Raw genomic sequence first — 25,564 nt, 5'->3', positions numbered from 1 at the left:
GGGTCTGAAAAAACATACATATACACATATAAATTGAGCCCAGCTCCAAGTAAAGAAGAGCCACTCAACTTATGGTTCATTGTGGTGCTTACCACCAGCAACACATACATGAATGCTCAAGTTAAAAATGAAAGTTGCATAAAGAAGAGCACTTTTGGAAAACACTTTCTAGAAAATGTTAACACTTGCCAAGCATTAACTGTTAACAATCAACATGCCATATTTCTAAAGACACAGATGGACATTATGAGATAAATGCAGTTGAAAACAGTATTAAGAGTTTGAAGTAAATCTACAAAATGTGTCTTTATCTTTGAAACACATTATGTGCATGATATGGTAACCAAAAAAGTAACTAGTCCCTAAGTACTGAAATGCTGAAAATTCCACTCCACGTCCTTGTTCTTTTCTGCATAAGGAGAAATGCTGTTTCTTCTATTCCCTGTGCCCCTCCCTTTCATTCCTTAACTTCTTCAAAAACAGCCTTAGGGATTGGCAGTAAATTGGAAGAAACTAAGAAGCAATGTTAGTGGAACAGATAATTCCTATCGCCAAGATGGGTCAGAGCTGTCCTTGAAAGAGAACTGTAAGAAAACGTAGTCACCCTTAAACTAGATGCTGATGCTTATGTTGTGGGGGGAGGGGACATGGGAGGGGAAGGGGCCTGGAGGAGAAGGCAGCAGTGGAGAAAAAGACCCCGACGCGTGCCCAGGGAGCCCCGGCCGGTCTCCGGAGGCCTGCCTGGATCCACAGCCCCACGCTTCGCGCATGGCAGTAACTCCTCAGCCTCAGCACAAATGCTACTTTAATAGCAGCTGCTCCTCAGACCCTGTAATTAGCCCCCCTATTAAAGGCAAGTTGCCACATTCCAGGTGCAAATTATCTACAGTGACTCCATCTCCCTGGTACCTAAGACTCCAAGCAAGCAAGCAGAAGCAGCCCAAACAGGATCGCTGGCAGCCCTCCCTGGCCACTTTCCTCCACCTCCCAGGTTTGAGGTTGGGAGGTTCAAGGCTACTGGAAGCTGCTTTTTTATTTTTTTTTTCAACACCTTTATTGAGTATAATTGCTTTACAATGGTGTGCTAGTTTCTGCTGTATAACAAAGTGAATCAGCTATACATATACATATATCCCCATATCCCCTCCCTCTTGCGTCTCCCTCTCACCCTCCCTATCCCACCCCTCTAGGTGATCACAAAGCACTGAGCTGATCTCCCTGTGCTATGCGGCTGCTTCCCACTAGCTGCTTTAATAGCTCTGATCACAACACACGGGAGCTGTGCCTCCCCTGGTGACAATATCAAGCCCCTGTTACCTGGGGCTGAATTCACCCCGGGAACAGCGGTCAGGGTATATTACAGCGGCTCCTGTGGGAAACCAGGCTTCTAATAGAATTCCACATCCAGCCTAGACAAACTGACCTGGACAAGACAATATGAACATGGGTGGCTCTCCCCTCTGTGGTCTCATCAAGCTAGTGGTCTTTAGTGCGGCCTTCCCAGTCTGATGCCTCTCTGCACTGCCCATCAGCTATGGCACAGACAAGTAAGTGACATTCCACAAAGTTAACAGCCCTCCTGGACATCACTGGTCAGAACACAGGGCTGCAAAAAAACCAAGCACAGGGGCCTTCCTAGATATTAGGTGCTGTTTCTTCCTTTGGCTCTGAAAGGAGAGTCTGGCCAGAGAAATCCAAGCACAAGGACAACCCTCCACCCTGCCACTAAAATCTATCCAGTGCAATCCCCAGTGGCAGGGAGGGTGCAACTCACAGAAGCAGGGCTGAGAGCTGGCAGAGCAAAAGCACGCACACACAAGCAGACACCCACTGACCTCCACAAGTTTCATCAGGGGCACTGGGTTGAAGAAATGGAGCCCGGCAAATCGGTCCTGTCTGGTGGTGGCATTGGCTATGCTTGTGATCTGCAAAGAGGAAGTGTTGCTGGCAAAGATTGTGTGTCTGTGGAGAGAAAGACAGTGGAGTATTGGAATGAGTCCCATCTTTGGAAGCAGTCAGGACTCCTCTCAGGTGCAACACACAAGGTGACTGCTTACCGCCCAGATCCTGTCCTTTCCTGGCCCTAGAGGAGGTCAGGGAAAAGACACAGCTTCACACAAGAGGCTGAAATCAAGTGACCTGTTTCATTTAAATTTTGAAATTTTAAATTCAAAAGTTACCTGTTCCAAAAGCCTAAGCAGTCTTTACCGATCCTTCCTTAATTTTAGGGAGCAAAATTTCTCCTGGCTACTTGCATTATTTAACTCACACGGTATGTGAGAAACAAAAGGAGGCAACAACGTCGGTCACAAGATGAAACTCCAAGTGAACAAAGACTAAGGAAAAACAGGATGCATCACAGACACTCAAAAGAAGCAAAAAACTGTGAAGAAACACCTGAATCCTTAACAAGAAACATCTGACATAAACATGAACCACAATCTTTTCCCTTCAAGTGAAAAGCTTTACTTTTCCATTGACTGGGAATTAAAATGAAAACAGAAGAAAACCAACATGATCCAAAAGAAGTTTTAAGGTTACACTAGTAGACTTGGGGAAGGCAGGATACATGTATACACATGATAAATGTAGTTCAAGGCATTCTTATTATGATAAAATCTCCTTAAAAAAGCAGTACCATCTTCTTTTGAGTATATAAAATATTAAATTATTAATTTAAAAAATCCATACTGACTTAAACCCAATTTAATTTTTTAAGACCTCAGTAAAGTGGGGTGCCAAAGGCATGACAGGCAAATATTTAAAGAGACAGGCAAGACTTACCGGCTTTCCTACAGCACCACCTCGTGGATAAATGTACACAAAACGGCCTAATGCTAACTACAACCACAAGGGCCTGGTAACAGCGCAGGGAGGGGAGTGGTTCCTTACGACCAGATTGGGGGGATCCTGCTTGCTCAAAAGGCAATACTACAATCTGCCTGAAATCAGGGGCAAGTGGGAAGAAAGGAGAAGGGAAGGGAGAAGAAACTAGTAATTTGGGAAGAGGAGAGGAGAGTGAGGTGAAAGCAGCTCGTGTGCTAGGTGGTGGCTACCAGAGGCTGAAGGAAGACCCTTCGTGTGCTCAGCCCAGGAAAGCAGTTCACTTTTTTTTTTTTTTTTTTTTTTAATTTTTGTTGGGGTATAGTTGATTTACAATGTTTTGTTAGTTTCAGGTGCACAGCAAAGTAAATCAGTCATACATATATGTATACCCACTCTTTTTTAGATTCTTTTCCCATATAGGCCATTACAGAGTATTGAGTAGAGTTCCCTGTGCTATACAGTAGGTCCTTATTAGTTATCTACTTTATATATAGCAGTGTGTATGTGTCAGTCCCAATCTTCCAATTTATCCCTCCCTGCCCCTTACTCCCCCACCCCATAACCATAAGTGTATTTTTTACATCTGTAACTCTATTTCTGTTTTGTAGATAAGTTCATTTGTAGCCTTTTTTTAGATTCCATATATAAGTGATATCATATTTGTCTTCCTCTGTCTGACTTCACTCAGTATGACAATCTCTAGGTCCATCCATGTTGCTGCAAATGGCATTATCTCATCCTTTTTATGGCTGAGTAATATTCCATGGTATATATGTACCACATCATCTTTATCCATTCCTCTGTTGATGGGCATTTAGGTTGCTTCCATGTGCTGGCTATTGTGAATAGTGCTGCAATGAACATTGGGGTGCATGTATCTTTTTGAATTAAGGTTTCCTCTGGATATATGCCCAGGAGTGGGATTGCTGGATCATATGGTAGCTCTATTTTTAGTTTTTTAAGGAACCTCCATACTGTTCTCCATAGTGGCTGTACCAGTGTACATTCCCACCAACAATGTAGGAGGGTTCCCTTTTCCCCACACCCTCTTGAGCATTTATTGTTTGTGGATTTTTTTGATGATGGTCATTCTGACCCGTGTGAGGTGATACCTCATTGTAGTTTTCATTTGCAATTCTCTAATAATCAGTGATGTTGAGCATCTTTTCATGTGCTTTTTAACCATCTGTATGTCTTCTTTGGAGAAATGTCTACTTAGATCTTCCACCCATTTTTTGACTGGGTTGGGTTTTTTTTGATATTGAGCTGCATGAACTGTTTGTATATTTTGGAGATTAATCCCTTGTCGGTTGCTTCATTTGCAAATATTTTTTCCCATTCTAAGTGTTGTCTTTTCGTTTTGTTTACGGTTTCCTTTGTTGTGCGAAAGCTGTTAAGTTTAACCAGGTCCTATTTGTTTATTTTCATTTTTATTTTCATTACTCTAGTAGGTGGATTGAAAAAGATCTTGCTGTGATTTATAGATCAATGGAACAAGATAGAAAGCCCAGAGATAAACCCACGCACCTATGGTCAACTAATCTATGACAAAGGAGGCAAGGATATACAATGGAGAAAAGACAGTCTCTTTAATAAGTGGTGCTGGGAAAACTGGACAGCTACATGTAAAAGAATGAAATTAGAACACACCCCAGCAATCCCACTACTGGGCATATATATACCCAGAGAAAACCACAATTCAAAATGGCATGCACCCCAATGTTCACTGCAGCACTATTTACAATAGCCAAGTCATGGAAGCAACCTAAATGTCCATCAACAGATGAATGGATAAAGAAGATGTGGTACATACAGACAATGGAATATTACTCAGCCATAAAAAGGAATGAAACGGGGTCATCTGTAGAGATGTGGATGGACCTAGAGACTGTCATACAGAGTGAAGTAAGTCAGAAAGAGAAAAACAAATATCATATATTAACACATATATGTGGAATCTAGAAAAATGGTACAGATGAACCAGTGTGCAAGGCAGAAATAGAGACACAGATGTAGAGAACAAACATATGGACACCAAGGGGGGAAAGCAGGAGTGGCGAGGGGGCAGTGGGATGAATTGGGAGATTGGGATTGACATGTATACACTAATATGTATAAAATAGATAACTAATAAGAACCTGCTGTATAAAAATAAATAAAATTCAAAAAAAAGAAAATTATAAAGAAAATCAATATAAAGCAAGATGCTATTAAAAAAACCAGATAACTAATAAGAACCTGCTGTATAAAAAAAAAAAAAAAAAACCACAAAAAAATAAAGCAGATTCTCAATCTAGTCCATTAAAAAAAATAAAATAAAAGCACAGAAAAATGACTGCAAAAAAAAAACCAATGAAATTAGAACACACCCTAACACCACACACAAAAATAAACTCCAAATGGATTAAAGACCTAAATGTAAGACTGGACACTATAAAACTCTTAGAGGAAAGCATAGGCAGAACAGTCTCTGACATAAACAGCATTTCACTTTTACAGCACAAGAACACTGACCTTTCTCAAACAACTTCTCAGTTGGCCAACTTAAAGGCCAGCTAGAAGGGCTTCTCCTTTAAAAAAAAAAAAAAAGACTTTTTTTAAGGTTTAAAATTCTAGTTTTCAAAGTTTCTTGCTTTTTGGTCTGGGGAAAATAATATAATTTATCCCGTCACATACTATAAACCATCCCCCATCAGAGAAGGCAAGGAGACCCTGTGCAGTAACAAGGAGTGGCTGACGTGTCCTGAAGCACAGCAGCAGGGTCTCCACAACCCAAGGCTGTGCTAGCAGGGGTTCCACACCCCCCTTAAGAAAGGGCTATCCCAAAGGCGAGGGTTACACACTCATCTTTGATGAGTGTGGCATCTTTTTATAGGACATTTGAAGGGCAACTCATCTGCAAAAAGGGGAAACAAAGGCACACTGACTGGAGAGCACGTTTCGTCAAACAATGAAGTTACAGTCGGCCCTCAGGATCCACAGGTTCTGCCAACCTGGATCAAAAATATTCCAAAAAAAAAATTCCAAAAAGTTCCAAAAAGCAAAACTTGGACTTGCTGTGTGATTTACATAGCATTTACAGTGATGTGGACCATTTTTTAAAAAGTCTTTACTGAATTCATTACAATATTGCTTCTGTTGTTCATGTTTTTTGGGGTTGTTTTTGGTCCGCGAGGCATGTGGGATCTTGGCTCCCCGACCAGGGATCGAACCTGCACCCCCTGCACTGGAAGGCAAAGTCTTAACCACTGGACCACCAGGGAAGTCTACATGGCATTTACATTGTATCAGACATTATAAGTAATCTAGAGATGATTTAAAGTATATGGGGGATTACGCAGGTTACATGCAAATACTACACCACTTTATGTAAGGGACTCGAGCATCCTCAGATTTTGGTATTCACAGGGGGTCCTGGAACCAACCCTGACAGATATAGAAGGAAGACTGTACATCAGGGCCCAGTGCCGAGTGTCTCCAACCCAGGACACACCCAGCACACATATTACCAGAAGGAGAAAGATGTCTCCTGCCGACAGACCTCCACTGCCACCTCTCCTAATCGGCCAGGCTGGCTTGGCTACTAACAGTGTCTCACACTGCCTTCCTTCAACACAAACACAATGTATGTACATGTTATCTTCCACAAAAAAGCACACTCTCACATTTTCCTTGAAACACTTGACTCTCTAGGACCATCTTTTGTTTTTCCCTTTCTGACATTCACCTACCAAAAAACTTTCCTCTTAAATGCACCAATAGAAAATCAACAGCACAAGCATGATGGTCACTGGAAACACCCCCAGGTAAGAAGACTAGAGGGGATGGTGGACTGTGGTGGAGGAGAGCCCATGCTTTGTCAAAAGTGGGGAGCCAGGACTCAGCTGGGATGGGCCATGGGCCTTAGGGAAGCTTTTCATCTGCACGTCTTATACTGCAGCTAGGGAATTTGTGCTCTCTTCCAGGATGCAACTGTTTTATCAGGGCTTCCAAGTGGAACTTTATCACTAGAATACATTTTCGTCTCCCATTATAGGATCTAACTGCAAAACTAAGCAGTAAAGTATCTCAATCAAGCTGTTTTATCAATAAAAAAACACAACAACAACAATTCAGCAAACATTCAATAGAGGCGGTGATCTAAAATGAAAACAAGAGTGTGGAGGAGGATGGCTGGGGCCAGAAGCAAAGTCACATCTATGGCGTGCCTACTACGGGTCCTGTCACGTGTCACATCTGTTTTATGATATAAACTTAGGTGAAAGAGGCTAGTATAGTGCCTGACATACAGTAGCTCTCCGGAAATGTGAGCTGAGTTACACGAGTTTCCTAAACAACACTGTGCAATAGGTACCACTACCCCCATTTCACGGACAGGGCAACTAGTCTTAGAGTTAGAACTGGGAAGGTCTTGGAAATTATTTACCCCTAACTCCTGAACTCAAATTACAGATGATAAAACTGAGGGTCGGGCTTCCCTGGTGGCGCAGTGGTTGGGGGTCTGCCTGCTAATGCAGGGGACACGGGTTCAAGCCCTGGTCTGGGAGGATCCCACATGCCGCGGAGCAACTACGCCCGTGAGCCACAATTACTGAGCCTGCGCGTCTGGAGCCTGTGCTCCTCAAGAGAGGCCGCGAGGCCGCGAGAGTGAGAGGCCCGCGCACCGCGATGAAGAATGGCCCCCGCTTGCCGCAACCAGAGAAAGCCCTCGCACAGAAACGAAGACCCAACACAGTCAAAAGTAAAAAAAAACAAACAAAAAAAACTGAGGGTCAGAGAGGGTTCATGACTGTCCAAGGTCAGAGAGGGAAGTAGGGGTGGGGGGGCCTGGCACCAGGCCCCAGGCCACCTGACTTTCCCCTAACAGTCCTTCCCTTACTCGACGCTGACAAAAGAGGGTAGTCAGACCCGTCACTGTCACGAGGGAATGACCAACATTCCAATAAAGACCAACCTGCCTGACAATACTCCCTTTTCTGGGAGTGGGTGTTTTACTGACTCAGAGGGTTCCCCGCTGACTTGGGAGTCAACACCCCTACCAAGACAACCTTCTGTTTCTGTCAGATGGTGCTGCAGCCCCTAAATGCCCGTGTAAAGCACATGAGCATGCTGGTCAGCAGAGTGACACACAGGTGACAGAAAGACAGGCCTCTTCTCTTTGTCAGGGCAGGGCCTCTCCGGCCACCAGACCATAGAGCTCTAAGAGCTGACAATCCAGCAGGCTGGTATGCAAGTGTTTCTCTTTAGCCAGTGCTCACTGGTGGCTGCCTAAGAATTACTGTTGTCATATAATCTTATTTGACTTTGAGTCCCAACCAAGGAGGGTGAAGCGTGGCCAAGCAAACCACAAGAAGAGCATGAATGAATGCATCAGGTGTCAGTATCACCAAGAGCCACACGCAGAACTAGAGCTGCACATGTGCACAGCTTGCTGACACCGCACAGACAGTCCTGAGCCCAGCGGCCCTGTGCATGACTCGCATGAGGCTGGCTCCCCTCTCCCACCCTTTGCCAGGAAGCTGGGTAAGAACTCAGTGCTCCTTAATGGCTCCCAAGAGTGTTTTGATTTAACCCACAGAAAGCTCAAAGCAGGAGGGTCCTAGAAAACTGTGCAGACAGAGAAGCATTCCCTTCAATTACATCATGCTGTTGGTTCCACCCACAAGAGGGGACACACCAAATTGCTCTGAGGTTGCTCAGCAGACATTTAAGGACATGTCCGAGTGCCTCCATCCTCTGGCCTGGGAGGGCCCATGACAAAGACGCTGCAAGAGATGAAGGCCTGTCCCTGGAAGGACCCTCCATTTCACATGGGAAACTCCACCCTCATCTGGGGACAAGGATCAGATCAGGGCAGCCCGAGCCTCGGGAAGCAAACTGGGGGTGGGGGATGGAGAAAAAGGGAAGCAGTGTCAGCTCTTCTGGAAGCAGCTGTAGGGCAATAAAAAGTCTTAGTGTCAGAAGACTCCTTCCCAGGAGAAAAGCCCAGGCGCCCAGGAGGAAGCCCCCAGACCCAACCAGATCTCCCAGAGATCACGTACTCGGCAGCAAACTTGTCCAGCCTCTTGAAGAGCTCGCTCTTCACCGTCAGATTCTCTACGATGGCCTCCACCACCAGGTCTGTGCTGTGGACCACGGACGCTGCATCCATGCTGGTCAGTATGCTGCTCAGGGTCTTCTCCATGAACTCATCGCCAGCCTAATGCAGTGGAGTGAGAAGGGAACAGTCACTGGGCTCACTGGAAAATGGTGTGTGATTTGCTGCTAAGGCGAGAGGAAAGAGGAGGGCGAGGATACCCCAGACACAACTTGAATGTGTCCTGAAATTCTGAGAAATAAAACTCCCTACATTTCTTCTTAGGGCAGACAGCATCTCAATATACTTCTGGACACCAGGGCAAGAATCAGCCTGTGAACAATCCCAACTGCTGGTCAGCACACTGTCGTGTGTCAGTCATAATCTTTCAAGCTCGTAGTCAGCTCTGCTCCAGCAACTAAACTGTTTGTTCACAGCACCTGGCTTGGCCTGTTCTATGTGTTCTGAGTGAAGAGCCAGCCAGCCATGTACTGTTCCATGACGGGCTTCTTGGAAGCCTGTAATTTGTCTTCCAGAAAAGGGCAAAGGCTGAGCTCAGCCCCATCCATGAGTCTGAGAGGTGGTGCTGACTATCTCCCTCTAGTAGGAGGCAGGGGAGAGCTGAGTAAGGGCAGGAGCGAGGAGTCAGAAAGCTGAACTCAGCAGCCGCTCGTCAAATAATGATCGCCCGTCATGTGCCGGCAACGGGTGGTTCAAAAGCACGCCGGACACAGTCTCTGCTCTAAAAGAGCTCACAGTCCTGTCTTTTCCTCATTTGTGCCTCCACGTTTCCGCAAAGAGACCTCCGTTAGGGCAGAAACAGACAGTGCCCCTATCAGCTGCCATTTTACTTCAAAATGTAATTTGCCCATGAGGATTCAAAATGGTCACAATCAGCTAAAGGCATCCAAAGCCATCAAGAAGTAAGCAACTATCAGAGCTGTTCAACAGAAATATAATGCAAGACGATAGGTGATTTAAAATTTCTACTGGTTGCATTTTAACAAGCGAAAAGAAACAGGTAAAATTAATTTTATTTAACCTCAATATTTCCCATGGAATATTTAGTGATTATGTTATTATATTGGCCTACAGTTAGGCCTATTATACTGGCCTAAAGTTTCAATTCAAACAAATTGAAAAAGCAAGCAAAGGCCAGAACCCCCTCACAAATGTGAAGTGGTCAGAGGACTGGTCTTGAGGACACTGATGACAAGAAATTACCTTGGGGTTTTCTGCAAACTTCTTCTTGGCCACTTTCCGAAGGCTTTCCTCAATTCCCTTTCTAGATTTTGCCAGGATGTCCTCTGTTTGGTCCACCAACACTACTGTGTGGCCAGTTGCTGCAGCAACCTGGAGCAAAAAAAAAAAAAAAAAAAGCAAGAAAACATAAAAGTTAAAAAAGAAAACAGTAGATGGGAATTCCCTGGTGGTCCAGTGGTTAGGACACGGCGCTTTCACCACTGGGGTGCAGGTTCAATCCCTGGTTGGGGAACTAAGATCCTGCAAGCCGTGAGGGCGTGGCTCAAAACAAAAACAAAGAAACAGTAAAGTTTCATATTCTACATGAACTCTAACACCCTTCTACTCAAAATACCGAGTAAACATAATAAGCCAACAGTAATTAAACACACACTTCTTACTTCTTCCCAGGCACTGCTCTAAACCCTTAACACGATGACAATTCTCAAAACAACCTTACAAGGTTAAGAAATGTGCCCACGGTCACACAATAAATAGGTAGGCCGCAGAGCTGGGATCTGAATCAAGGTTCTGAAGGCCACACTGTAACCACTACCCTGGGCTGCGCTGTCCAACACAGAAGCCACTAGCCACACAGGACTATTTAAATTTACTGAAACCAAGTAAAATCAAAAACTCAGCTCCTCGGTTGCATTACTCCTATCCCAAGTGTTCAACAGCCCATTCACAGAGCACCTGCTCCCTCCCCAACCACCTTTCTTCCTTAGAGCTGGCCCAGCTTGTGCAGATTGACCCGTGGCTCAGCTCCGCTGCAGTCCTTAAGTCAGCAATGGGTAAGACTTTAACAGTGGTGGCAAAAAGACTCATGTCCCCAAGGGCTAATTAGTGACAAGACTCCCATGAAAGTAGGTGTTGTCGTCAACCGATCTGAAAGGAAAACTCCCCTCCCGTCCCCTTGCCCATCTTGGTTAAATCCTGAGGGTACGTTTAGTGAAGCTGCCCCAAGTTCGAATGGAGCCAGCCTAGTTTAGCCACAATCAATGACAAGTCAAGCCCTACCTACTTCATCACAGTTTGCTGGTAGCTTTGGCAAAAACTGTGGAAAAGGTAGATAAATTTTTTATTTCATATTACATGCAGGCGTTATACTCAGTTCAAGCCGTAAGAAGTAACAGGACACATATGGCCTAAAACAAACATCAATGATGCAAGATAACAGCACAACTGAGATGCCTCTCAGGGTCTGGACACCCCACAGAACCACTGGCTTTAGAACGTCTGTGGACCAGTGGTACGTAAAAGAGGGGCAGGTTAGCAGAAACAAACCTGCCCAGAGATGACAGTAAAGAGTAGTTCTAAACCACCATCGTGATGTGATTCTGGAAACCAGGCAACTAAAAACTCAAAGTTGAAAACCAAAGAGGAAAAGAAACAGAAACAGAAGAGCAAAACGCAAAGGAAAAAATGTTCATATCCCAAAGAAAGATTTCCAAGGAACACTTCTAAAAACGATAAGACAGGTTTTAGATGGAAGTTAATTACAACACTGTCTCCCTGAGAACACTGCACTTAGGGCTGCGAGTCTGAGCCTGTGGGGCCTGTAGGCCGCATAAGCACCGCCAACGCCCCAGAGCCTGGAACCAAGAAAAGGAAACACTGCCAGGACCGGAAGGTCTGACAACCACAGCAGGGCAATGGGGGTAACGGAATGAGTTATCTTGATATAAAAACAGAGGAAAGAAGCAAACTTGCCCTGTCGGCAAAAACACAGGCTGCAGGCAGCAGCAGGTCAAAGTAAAATAACACCCCGAAAGCTAAACACCCATCAGTCCAGACCAGGTTTCTCCCTAAGTAACAACAGACCAAGGCCCATCTTGCCAACACCTCAAATCACTGCACACAGATCTGAAGCTCCAATTCAATAAATTCAAAGTAAAAAAGCAAGAGCAAATTTAGAAACTGTGCAGAAAAGACCACACTGTGAGACTGTTATCTTTAGAAAGGCTCTTGGCTGGTGTCTGGAAACGTACATCTGGAGAGGGTTCCTGCTCGCGGTATCTAAACTGTGCGATATGGTTTACACTCACAACTGCTTTCCTTCTGAGAGTCTGAAATTTTGGTGCTTGCCAGGAAGAGGGTGCCTATGTGACCAGCCCCAATAAAAATCCTGGGCTCTGGGTCTCTAATGAGCATCCCTAGTAGACAACATTTCACGTGTGCTGTCACAACTTGCTGCTAGAGGAATTAAGTGTGTCCTGTGTGACTTCACTGGGAGAGGACTTGAGAAGCTGGCACCTGATCTCCTCTAGACTTTGCCCCACGTGCCTTTTCCCTTTGCTGATTCTGTTCTATATCCTTTTGCTGTAATAAGTTATAGCCATGATGATGACTCTACGCTGGTCCTGTGAGTAAATCACCAAACCTGGAGAAGTGGGGGGAATTTGGTGAGGAACCCTGACACAGAAAACTAAGAAAATAAATCTGAAATTCCAGACGCAGCTGGTGATGAAACTGAACTGCTTTGAGGCAGGCAGCCCTGGGGAGCAACAGGTGAAGGGAGGTGTGATGACCACTGGTCGGGCACCTCGTCTGCAAGGCGGGGCAAGCAGAGGTGCTGGCTTGGGGACCTTCCCTTTTCGTCTTGCTCCTCTGTCTGACAGTCCCTCTGGAATAACACACGTGGTTTTCACCTTGTTCCTCTTAACCTCTGACCTAGGTCATCCTTTCAACAGGCCAGACAGAATTCCTCAGGTTCCCCCTTCTGCCCAGGTCCCAATCCACTCTCCCGCAATTCAGCTCCAGCATCACTTGGGCTTTTTTGCTCCTCAAGGGGTTGGGGAGGAAAATTCAAGTACATTTGGAACAAGACAGTGCCAAAGCTGAAGGGAAGAGAGACAAAGAAAGACAGCAAGGGACTTCCCTAGTGGTTCAGTGGTTAGGACTCCGTGCTTCCACTGCAGGGGACACTGGTTTGATCCCTGGTCGGGGAACTAACACCCCGGAAGCTTCAGCTGGCGGTCAAAAAAAAAAAAAAGACAGACAGCGAAGGCAGTGTCTTTCTGCTTCAAAACTTTATAATCCCACTGAGAAAACATGAAGGAAAAGAAAACCACTCAACAATACAAAGCTCCATATGTGGGATGTCAAAGAAAATAAAAACCACATGGTGAAGAATTCTGTCAGGCAACAGATCTCGGAAAGCTGGGTAAGAAGAGCACACCTGGAATGAGCCACCTTCCCAAGGAACAAGGTATTAACCTTAAAGAGGTGGAGCAGAGTAAGTGAAGGAGGTGGTGTCACGCCATCTCTCCAGCAAGCCTCTTTCAGAGTTATCATCATCGTGTTTGTGACAGTCACAGGGCATTTCTGGTTATGTGGCAGATAAGCCATAACGCTATCCTTGTGATTACTTTTTTTAAATTGCAAGCAGAACCAAACCTAGAGAGGAAGCAACCCTCAAAAATTCAAGTGAACCAAGACAGACTTACAAAAACACTAAAATTCAACTGGGAAAAACCCTGGCCAAAAAGCATTTTCAGCCTAAATGCTGACTTTCCACTCCTATCCAAAGTCCTCTGATAAACACCTCCAGCTGCCCACCCACACTCCCCCCACCAATCCCCCGCCCCGGCCATAAGGAGACACTGGGCAATTCAGTCACTGCCTTGCTCATCCTGGCGTCTAAATGAGCACACTAGAGATGATACAGTATGTAGACACCAGCCAAAACCAGCTATTAAATCAAGGCTCTCTAGGCAATGTTCCAGAAGAGCAAAGTGCACGTGTCAAATGACCCATGTCAAAGTTACTGAGGGTGTAAAATTTCTGTTTACTTTCTCATCTCAACCAGAAGATACAGGATGTGCAAGGAGGGACCGAACCTCAGAGAGAAAGAAGACAGATCTTCCCGGTGTCCCTGATCACATCCTCACTCTGCAAAACTTCCCTCAGCCCCACGTGCCTCAATGGTCTCAAAGAGGCTGCTCTTGTAGAAACTTAGCTCAATTTTTTTCCCTACCTCAACTGACTGGAGAATTTTCTACAATTTTGGACTCTCCAAAATGCCTAAACTGGTATTTCTGGTGTAGTAAGAAAGCAACAATTGTATACTGTAAATGGTTATCCCTTTAAACAATTTCTACTTCAGCTTTTCTTACCTTGGTTAACTCATAAAGCTTTAAGAAAATACAAAGGAAATCTTATGGTAGAGTCATTCCACAAATATAGTTAGAGAAGGACATTCTGGTTTAAACCCAAAGTGGATATGGTTAGTGGGGAGTTCCCTGGCTGTCCAGTGGTTAGGACTTGACACTTTCACTGCCGTAGCCTGGGTTCAATCCCTGGTCAGGGAACTAAGATCCCGCAAGCTGCGAGGCACAGCCAAAAACAAAAAACAAACAAAAAAAAAACCCCAAAGTGGATTCTTGAAATATTTTCCATCTCATGGTGCAGCTCTTGGTTGCATAGCAGTAAACTACCGTTACAGCACAACTTCAACTGATTTCAAAGAAAGCAGTTATTTTCATCCTACCCACTTTCAGAGAGTAACCCAACCTAATGCTCAATTCCTTGCAATCATTTCTTGCAAACATACCCAAGAGACACAAGGTTGGCAGTATCTTGAGGGCAACTTCCTGTCCTATTCATCTTTGCAAACCCCAGTGCCTGGTCCATGGTGGGCACTCAATGTATATTTGTTGAATAAGTAAATGATCAAACTACATCTAGCCCACTGCCTGGTATGTATTAGATGCCTGATAACATTTCCACAGGATGAGTCCAATGTTCTTTGATTCTATTCATTTACTCCAAGTAGGGTTGATATTCCTCTCCTACTGCTGTGTGTCTAAACGGGCTACCACCGGGATAGAGTCAGGATGCAGACAGCCTATCCCTTGCCCCCATGCAATCCATGTCCAATCTGAAAGCTGCATGACTCTCATCCCAGACTGGCTCAATACGCTGATGCAACCTTAAGCATGGCCAGCAGTCAGATCTTCATTCATGGCTTCAGCTACACATGGGTTTGAAGGCAAAAACCAGAAAAAACAGAACAAGAAGTGCTGTGTTTTTCTTGGAAGCCAAATAACTGTACTGGGGTATACAAACAATCTGGACAGCGGGGAAGCCGTCAAATAGTTTGGATGAAAAAATGCAGATTATTAGGAAATGCTTTCCACCAAATGACCAGAGGTCACAGACGAGAGCTTTGGCCTTTCAGAGGTGAGCACTTTTGCTCCCCTGCGCCAACACCCGCACTCCCCTGGGGTGGAGGGCAAGCACCATTTAGAGTCCCCACGGCTCCACGTGCGTTCCCTTTACTACTACTGCCTCCTGGTGGCTCAACACCGTGTCGCGGCTGCTCCAGGCCCCGGGACAAGGTGAGGAACAAAACAAATCCCCTGCTCTCAGAGAGGTTTCACTGCTCATAAATTACCCCGTTTGGTCTGCACAACAGCCTTTGGGGGAGGCAATGTAACAGTAAGCAAAGTCTGGATGTGATGGGGCTTTGACGCTAGGGCCGCCTGTATCCAGAGCTCACGTGCTGGCTGCTCCTGACCCTGAAAGGCATGGCTGGATCTGACAGGAACAGTCTGAGACTGGGCAAGGGCCACACTCCGGAGCCCGTCTGCCAATTGTGAGAGAGAAAAGTTCCTTAACCTCCAGAGGCTGTCTCCTCACCCATAAAAATGAGCAGCAGAGCTGTTGAGAGGATTAAAAGAGTTCATATACACTAGGCACTGTGCCTAGCATATCACAACAGCTTAACGATTTTACTCTAGGCAGCCCCCTTCCTTCTTCTGCAAGGGTCCAAGGCCTAATGCTGGATCCAGGTACAGACTCCAAAGGTAAATTGCTTTATTTTGCTTTTAAAATTACATCTTCTGATCTCACGACTTGTTCCCTTTTTGGTTTTCATTTTCAGGTTTTCTCTTCTGTGTCCTTCCATTTTTACAAACAGGCTAGGATCTCTCTTCATTTAAAAAGAATGTTTAGGGACTTCCCTGGTGGCACAGTGGTTAGGAATCCGCCTGCCAATGCAGGGGACACGGGTTCGATCCCTGGTCTGGGAAGATCCCACATGCCGCGGAGCAACTAAGCCCATGCGCCACCACTACTGAGCCTGTACTCTAGAGCCCGCGAGCCACAACTACTGAGCCCATGTGCCACAACTACTGAAGCCCACGTGCCTAAAGCCCGAGCTCCGCAACAAGAGAAACCACTGCAATGAGAAACCTGAGCACCGCAACGAAGAGTAGCCCCCGCTCGATGCAACTAGAGAAAGCCCGTGTGCAGCAATGAAGACCCAACACAACCAAATTAATTAATTAATTAATTTAAAAAAATAAAAAGAATGTTTAAAAAGCAGGGGGGGACACCCACAAGCTTCCTTAGCCACCTGAAGCTGGCCTTCGCTTCACCACAGAAATCTTTCAATTACTGGGGGGGCACAGTGGTATGTGGAGCACGAGTTCTAGAACTGGACTTCCTAGGTTTAAACCCTGGCTTAGCCACTTACTGCATAACTTTGGACAAGTTATACAGCCTCTTTATCTATGATTTCCTGATCTGTATAAGGAAAACAACAGTGCCCATTTCATAAGATTGTTGTGAAAATTAAAGAAGTTAAAGCGTTTAAAGTGTATAGACCAATGCCAAGCACAAAGAAGGTGCGCAATGCTTGTTAGATGTCACTCTCGTCACTACACTTTGCACTCTCACTTTCCCCCTGAGCCATGCAATTCCTAAACCCTAGCGATGAGGCCTCCTCCACCACTACTGTGGTATGAATGTACAGATAACTTATCAATGGTCTTCTAAGTGCTAAAGCCAATGCCGGTTCTTTGGCTCCACGTTCTACTTTTCCACAGCCCTACACTGCCAGTTAAACCATCCTTTTTGAAACTCTCCAATTTCTTATCTGTATTTCCTATCTGTTCCTTTTAGCCATATTAATTCTCTCCATCTTCTCAGCCTTTAAACAAAGGTATCCTTCAAGGTTCTGCTGCCAGTATTCTTTTTCTCTGTCTTTATATCCTTTCTTTCTGGAATCTTAATCATTTGCATAATTGCAGTTATGTATGAAACCAGCATATTCTGTCCTAAGCTACAGTCAACACCTTGACCCTAAAAACCAATTCTCCTTGACCTTCATTAATACTACCACTATCCTGAGGGTCACAATTTGCTGGACAACACTTTTTTCTTAACCTCAACCCTTAATTACATCCAAAGAAATTATATCCACTATTCAAGGCCCATTTCAAAAGCTATCCTCTCCATGAAGCCTTTTTCCAAATGAATGTCTTCCTTCCTCTGTTTTGAAACCTTAGACCTAGACTTTTACTGCTGTTATTATGCTGCTTCACACCAAAGTCAGCTGTGTCATGTGGATCTTTGTCTAACGATCTCTGTCTGCTCTTAGATCTGAATCCCTTGATAGCAGACACTGATCTGGTCCCTGTGTCCCCTAGCACTCATCACTTGCACACGGTGGTTGTCCAATAAATAACTGCTCAATACCAGGTGCCTAGAGCGCAGTGACCTGAGCCCGTGCTCTCCTCTGGCCAGACACTTCTCCCTCACGCTGCTTCACAGCTCCACGACCCTGCCCTTAGGTTCCCTCCACCAGAAAGCACCTCTCCCTCACTGTTGCCTGGGGGACTCCAACTCACCCTTCATGATCCAAGAGAGGCCCTCTCTCCTTTAGTGAAAGCTCTCCCAACCTCTAGCAGAGGTGGTCACTCCTTTGTGCCTCTACTGATTTCCAGATACAGCAGGTCTTTCCTGCAGGACTCCAAATACAGAAAGAAAACAGAGTGCGGAGCTGGTGAGAGCCACCAGCTACCAATGGCCACTCAGTTATGTAACGGTAGCCAGAACCCCAGGATGTGAATACAACAGAGAAATCAAAAACAAATGGTCATAAACGATTTCATGTTGTAAAAATCTCACAAATTTCAGAATAAAGGTCATAAACCAATGAGTATGTAGGAGAAATTCCAGATGTGAAAGATAAATTAGACATGAAAAAGCTGACCAACACCAACTCTTGATGATGAACTCAAAATAATACCTAAAGACCTTTTCAAAAGGGCTGCCGTATCATCCACTTCTTCAGAATCTGAAGTAGCTGTTACCACAAATCCCAACATAGGGTAGTTCTGGCACACTCTTAACTGCAATCCAACCAAAATTTCCAGTAAATATAAATTTCATATACATACATGTGGTGCAATGTATACATATGCCTTTTTTTAACATGTACTTTTTTAATGTTCCTTTTCCCTCACTCTAAGAAGATATATCTTATATGTAATATCATATCTTAAGGTATTTAAACCACTAAAACTTTCATCTGTGTCAGGTGACATCCCAGACATGATAAGCAGGCGATCTGTGCCTTTATGACAATTAACTGTTCATACTTGTACTTCCTCCTCTGGACAGCAAGCAATTCAAGAGCAGCAACCACTGTCACCTTCACCCGCCCCAATGCCTGGCACAAAGGGACACAATATTCATGAAAAGAAGGCATGAATAATAGCTCCATTTTTTAAAAGCATCACTTTGTAAATTATCTTAGGAATAAGTTCTCAAGAAATCATGACTGGTTTTGCTACTAGAAACTATAACAAATTTTACAAACCAAGTTATTTTAGAATTATGAAAAATCACACTCTTAGTTTGAAAAGGATAGGAAGAAAAAAAAAGAGTTAATAACTGGAGCCTTTAGTCAATTACCAAGTGAAAAAAATGCCACAAAAATGCCTGTTATTTTGTGAGCAGTCCAATCGTTTTCTGGCACTGGTGGAGATGCCAGGCAAAAGGGGAACTGGAGGGCAACCGCCGTGTAATATGACCACCTCTGTAATTTCAAAACTGGATTTATGTTTAATTTCCTCCAGCATGTCAATGTGTCCTGTACCATTTATGAAAGGGGCTGTGGGCAAAGACACACACAGCCCCTTTGACGGACAGGATGTGTCCGTCCATCCTGTGAGGGACACGTGCGTGAGCCAGGTCAAGGATGACCACAGACATGTGACATAGGTTTCTCTTCAACGTATGTTTCTTCTCTATCATAGTAGAGAGAAAGTGAGGCACCTTAATTTCTCAACTACTGCAAGGTCAGAGATTGGCAAAAGTATTTACTGTTCAGCTTTATTAGCTACAGATGATCAAGATCTTCTATTTTTAGAGCAGGACGATCAGTGTGGTGGCTTTCACAATTTTCAGCCATGAAATCCTTCCTCATAAGAATGTATACAGAAGAACAATACATAAAGCATGGGTCAGGGAAGAGGGGTTTGGGGACCACCAAGGAGATTCACTGAACTCCTAACCCTAAAGTCTATCAGAGCATAGTGTAAAAACCTCTGATCTATTCACATGTTAGGATGGCTATTATTAAAAAAACAAAAACAAAAACAAAACCCATAAAATAAGTGTTAGCAAGGATATGGAGAAATTGGAACCCTTGCACACTGCTGATGGGTAAAACAGTACAGCCACTGTAGAATATGGTATGGCAGTTCCTCAAAAAATTAAAAATAATTACCATATTATCCAGCAATTCCACTTCTGGGTATATACCCAAAAGAACTGAAGCAAGACTGTAACACAGTTACAACCGTAACACAGTTGTAGACCATGTTCACAGCAGCATTATTCACAATAACCAAAAGGTGGAAGCAGCCCAAGTGTCCATCAATGGAGGAACGGACAAACACAATGTAGTGTGGACATGCAATGGAATGTGATGCCATTAAAAACATTCCAATGCAATATTATTCCTTAAAAAGGAAAGAAATTCTGACACATGCTACAACACAAATGAACCTTTCAGATTTTTAGGTGAAATAAGGCAGTCACAAAAGGACAAATACTGTATGATTCCTCCTGTAAGTAGTATCTAGAACAGTCAAATTCAGAGACCGAAAATAAAGCAATGGCTGCTGGGGGCTGGGGGAAGGGGAGATGGGGAGTTATTACTTAACAGGCATGCACCTAAATGCCACTGAACTGTACATTTTTAAATGGTCAAAATGCTGTCTTACTTTATGTATTTTTTACCACACACACACAAAACCTTTAATCCAACACAACACCTTCACTTTACTGAGAAAAGAAACATTAACTAAAGCAAAAAAAATTATTCGCCTAAGATCACATACAGGCACTAAAGTGTTCTATCCAAAACATAATTCTGTAAAAGGCATTTCTGTCTACATTACTAACTCCATTAAACTTTTCAGTGGCTCCCATGACCACAGAATAAAACTTCTTACACACGGGGGCTTCCCTGGTGGCGCAGTGGTTGAGAATCTGCCTGCGAATGCAGGGGACATGGGTTCGAGTCCTGGTCTGGGAAGATCCCACATGCCGCGGAGCGATTGGGCCCGTGAGCCACGGTTGCTGGGCCTGCGCGTCTGGAGCCTGTGCTTCGCGGCGGGAGGGGCCGCGATGGTGAGGGGCCCGCGCACCGCGATGAGGAGTGGCCCCCACTTGCCGCAACTGGAGAAAGCCCTCGCACAGAAACGAAGACCCAACAGAGCCATAAATAAATAAATAAATAAATATTTAAAGAAGAAAAGGGAGAAAAAAAAAAAAAGTTCTTACACATGGCATGCAAGGCCCTCCAGGAAAGGGATCCACCTCCTCTCCAGACACGCTGTTCACCGTCACCTGAGACTCTAATACCACCACAAGGCTCGTAGTTGCCCACATATGCTACTGCCTCTCACCTCCAGGACTTTGTACTGCCCATGCCTTCTCCCCAGCTTCCCCTCATTAACTAAGCCTGAGTATCACTTCCAGATACTAAGCATCCCCACCCCAGGATCCTCTTCGTCCCAGGCAAGGTGTCTCCGTGTTCCAGTAATACCCCTGCATACCCTTAACACTCCACCCACCACGTCGTGTGATGATCATCCGTTTAAGTGCTGTCTCCCCTACTCCTGGATTCTGACTAAACGTCATTCTATCTTTGTCGGCTGAATAGACCCTGCCTGGCTGGGGTGGGCCCTCAGGAAATGCTGACTGAACAAATACATCTGGTGGGAAAAGCCAGGATGAGATTAGGTCTCCTGAAGGTCCAAGGCTCTCTTCATAGGGTTGCTTAGGGCCTCCCCTCATAATGTGAAAATAACTATACTGGAGTTCCAGTTCAAGACAGTACAGTAGGAAGATCCTGAACTCACGTCCTCCCATAGACACACTGAGTCTACAGCTACATATGGAACAATTTCCTCTTTAAAAAAATCTAAAGAGGGGCTGAGTGATGACTACACATCAGGCAAAAGACAAGAAAACCACAAGGTGGGTAGGAGAGGCTGGGGTACAATCTCATCATAAACCCCATGCAGGGAGGGACCTTGGAACCTGGAGCTTCTCCCTGAAGAGCAAGGGGCTTGCACCCACAACAGGCATCCCAACTTTTGGGTCATACACTTGGGATGACCCTCCAAAACTTCTGGCTTTGAAAACCAACAAGGCTCATGTCCCAAGACTCACAAGACTCTAGCAATCTGAGAAGCCACTCTTAAAGGGCTCACACGCTCAGGTTCACACACCCCAGGGCAACGCTCAGAGGCAGCTGATCACACCAGACTTAAAATAAAGGAAGCTGACCTGCTTATATTAAAGTGTCAGCCTAAAGGGCAGGCATCTAATTTCACACACACATCTAGAAGCCGGCTGTAACACTCTCCAGGTACGGAGACCGGTAGGCACCATCTCTGCAGTCTCCCTGTGCCATTCTCCAGAGCACCAGTGTCTTCTGGTGGGAAGCTTTTGCCCGTGTCTGGTGCCCCGATTTTTGTGGTTGCTGCTAAGCAGTGCCTCTTGACCGCCTGCCTCTGGAGGCTAGGTGAGTTTGCATTCCTGGCCCCACAGGACGGTAATAATTGGTGTCACCCAGAAAGGAGCTCATACCCGTCTGGCACCCGGATTTTTGCTACTGCTGCCAGGGGACACCTCTACATCGCCTGGCTCTGGTGGTCAGTGGGGTTCATGTTCGTGGTTCCCACAGGACTGTAACCTACAGAGAAAGAGTTCTTAAAGGGCCACCAGAAAAGAGCTTATACACTCATCTGGTGCCCTAATTTCTGTGGCTGCCACGCAGGGAACACTTCCAGATCACCTGGCCCTGGTGGCCAGAGGGGCTTATGCCTAAGGTTCCACAGGACTGTATATACCTAATTACTTTTAAAAGCTGATGCCTGAGGGCCTGGCTTCCAGGTGGCCTGAATCTAGATGCTGAGATTCTTCCCTTTGGGACATTAACAGGACCTGGCACATCCTCAACTACTAAGAGCTGTTAAAAACATAACAGGGTACTTGGATAAGCATAGAGGTTTGAGACAACCAGGAGCTGAGGCAGGGATGAACAACAGGGTTCACCTTCTACATGAGGTCACTCCTTCAGGGCTGGGAGAGGTGATTGCTTCATCTACCGTTTAGAGTCAAGCAAACTGAAGAAACAAGAGGAATAGGTTCCAAATGAAAGAACAAGATAAAACCTCAGGAAAAAAACATAACAAAGCAGAGATAAGTAATGTACCTGATAGAGTTCAAAGTAGTGGTCATAAAGATGTTCACCAAATTGAGTAGGAGAATAGATGAACACAGGGAGAACTTCGACAAAGACATGGAAAATAAAGAAAGTACCAAACAGAAGTCACAGAGCTAAAGAATACAATAACTGAACTGAAAAAAAAAAGCTATAGAGGTTAAACAGCAGACTAGATGAAGCAGAAGTAAGAATCAGTCAACTAAAAGACAAAGCATAAAACTCAACCAATCAGAGCAGCAGAAAGAAAAAAGAATGAAAAAAAGTAAAGATAGCTTAAGAGACATTGTACAACATCAAGTATACTAACATTCACGTTACTTACTGTGTTCTAGAAGGAGAAGAGAGGGAGAAAGGAGCAGAAAACTTATTCGAAGAAATAATGGCAGAAAAATTCCCTAACCTGGGGAAAGAAACAGACATCCAGATCCAGTAAGCCCAAAGAGTTTCAAATAAGAAGAACCCAAGAGACCCACACCAAGACACATTATAATTAAAATGTCGAAAGTGAAAGACAAGGAGAGCTGCCCTGCAGATGCGGGACTTGCAGGCACCACGGGTGCGGGTGCGGCTGCCCTGCTGCACCTGTGACGCTGGGGCAGAGAGGAAGTGGCTACTTCTATGCTCAGTGCTCAGAACAGTGGGCGCTTAGGATGGTTTGTAGCCGGACAACACTAAAAGCTGCGTGAGGAAGCACCTTGTTTCCACGTGCACTTGCAGTGGGAGCTGTGCGCAGGCCCTTGAACACTTTGATATTCTTTTTCTTTATAAGGCTCGTTGTGAGAATTAAATGAGATATGTGTACAACCACATGGCAAGCTTTGGGCACAATGGGATTGACCAGGAGAGGGTCTCCTTACTGGAAATGATTGCTCTGTTGGTCTGTCTGGTGAGGACTTTTTAGGAATCCTTGGGCTAGTGTGACATGCATCCCTGGCTGAGGGCCGCTGAGCTGGTATCAAGGCCCTGTTCAGGGCAGGGTCCTAGGTGGGGACGAGGGGGCCCCAGAGCCACCTGGTCCACAAGCACTTGTGCTCTGAGGACCTTGAGACGTGTCACTCTGGAAGGAAGGCCAGAGGTTCGCTCCTGGCATTTGTCCTGTTGATGAAGCAGAAGTCGGGCCCCTGTGTGGAGCCCCTCGATGGGCCAAATGTAACCCTATAAAATGATCATCCAAACCAGGGGCGTCCTGGTCTCCTTGCAGGTGGAGAGTGCATTTTGCTATTTCCCGAAATGTTTAAGTTGGAGGGCTGAACAAAAGCTGTAGGTCAGTTGCTCTTGACTAGGGGCAGTTTGCCCCCCTCCCAGGGCACGTGGCAATGCACAGGGCAGGAAAGGGGTAGCGGTGCTGCTGGCATCTAGTTGGTGGGGGCCAGGGCTGTGGCTACATGTCCTGTGGTGCCCAGGACAGCTCCACAGTAAAGCTACAGGGCCCCAAATGCTGATAGGGCCAAGGCTGACAAACCCTGCTACAGAAAATATAGTTTGGGAGGGATTCATGGATTGGATTCCATTTCTCAGGTCCGTGGGCCCAGCTCGGTCCTGTGCGGCTGGTCAGTGAAACAGACCTGCAGGTGTGGCTCTTGTCACTCTAGGACTGGCTTCAGGACAGATCCTGCTGATGAGACCAGGGCACTGCCCTCAGTTCCGCAGGAAAGTGCGGCGGAGTGGAGCCGGGGGGGTGTGCCCGACTCACAGCATGGCGGCCACGCACATCCAGTCTGCCGGCAAGGGCAGTGGGGAGTCGGGGAAGTCATGGCCTTGGGAATGTCCTCTGATGAAAAAGAACCTGCAGGCTTATCAAATAACTTTTGTGTGGAACGTTGGTGTGTTGAAAAGCAGTTCTGTGTGCTGTTCCCCCCTAGGGTGAATCAGCAGTTCTGAGGCAGCAGGCATGATACAGAAGTGTGAGCAGAGACCGTCTGGAATCCCCAGACTCCAGGGAAACTAAAGGTGACAGCAAGCCAGTGAAGAGGACAGGAGTTAGGGGGCCGGTGGCAGTGGCGGCAGCCCAGCAGGTGCCCCTCGTCTCAGTGTCCTAATCCTGGCTCCAGCCGGGTGGTCAGGGGAACTGCAAAGTCTTCTGGGCGAGCAGAGCCCACAGTCCTGAGCTGTTCTTCGCTGTGTTTGGGTCATCTCCCCCCAACCAAGGGGAGAAATCTAGATGAGGTTTAAGGATTAATGCTTTAAGAATGTGGATCTCATAGCTGAAACCTTGGAACACGTGTTTTCAGCACAAGGTGCTAAAGTGAACGAAAGATTTAACACCTTTTCAAGGAGGGTGTCTCCATGCGGGCAGAACTAGAGAATAAATAGGTGTTGAATAAAAAAAAAAAAAAAAAAGACAAGGAGAAAATATTAAAAGCATCAAGAGAAAAACAACTTGCTACACACAAGGGAACCCCCAGTAAGACCAACAGCAGAAACTCTGTAGGTCAGAAGGGAGTGACACAATACATTCAGAGTGCTGAAAGAAAAAAACTTCCAACCAAGAATACTCTGCCTGGCAAAGTTACTGCTCAGAGTGAAAGAGTTCATCACTACTAAACCAGCCTTACAAGAAATGTTAAACGGGCTTTAAGCTGAAAACAAAGGGCGCTAATTAGTAACAAAAACACATATGAAAGAATAAATCTCACTGGAAAGGTAAATATATAATAAAAGTAGATTAATCATTTATAAAGCTCGCATGAATGTTAAAAGACAAAAGTCGTAAAAATAACTGATTATAATAATTAGTCAAGGGATATACAAGATAAAAAGGTGTAAAATGAGACATCAAAAACATTAAATGGCGGGGAGGGTATTAATGTTGCGCTTTAGAATGGGATCAAACTTAAGTCGTTATTAAATTAAAATAGACTGTACAAGTTGCTGTATGTTAA

The 25,564-nt window shown here is 45.2% G+C and overlaps 1 protein-coding gene and 1 non-coding gene across 3 annotated transcripts in view; one reads left to right on the top strand and one right to left on the bottom strand.

Moving 5' to 3' along the window:
* The window catches only part of HADH (hydroxyacyl-CoA dehydrogenase), a 48,590-nt gene that overhangs the window by 14,287 nt on the left and 8,739 nt on the right, over nt 1–25,564 (bottom strand). For both annotated transcript variants that reach the window (XM_068543285.1, XM_068543286.1), the window contains exons 2-4: nt 10,127–10,255; nt 8,868–9,025; nt 1,836–1,962 (exon numbers count right to left, since the gene is read on the bottom strand). In XM_068543285.1, the coding sequence (XP_068399386.1) occupies nt 1,836–1,962; nt 8,868–9,025; nt 10,127–10,255 (414 nt within the window). The remainder of the gene's footprint in view (nt 1–1,835; nt 1,963–8,867; nt 9,026–10,126; nt 10,256–25,564) is intronic.
* Nucleotides 23,214–23,353, top strand: LOC137764483 (small nucleolar RNA SNORA43). Its single transcript, XR_011073988.1, has one exon. It is a non-coding gene; the product is annotated as a small nucleolar RNA SNORA43 (small nucleolar RNA).

The sequence above is a fragment of the Eschrichtius robustus genome, chromosome 4, assembly GCF_028021215.1.
Source record: "Eschrichtius robustus isolate mEscRob2 chromosome 4, mEscRob2.pri, whole genome shotgun sequence".
NCBI classification, from domain to species: Eukaryota; Metazoa; Chordata; class Mammalia; order Artiodactyla; family Eschrichtiidae; genus Eschrichtius; species Eschrichtius robustus.
Note: the sequence above shows the minus strand (reverse complement) of the source record. Positions and strands in the feature narration are given on the sequence as shown.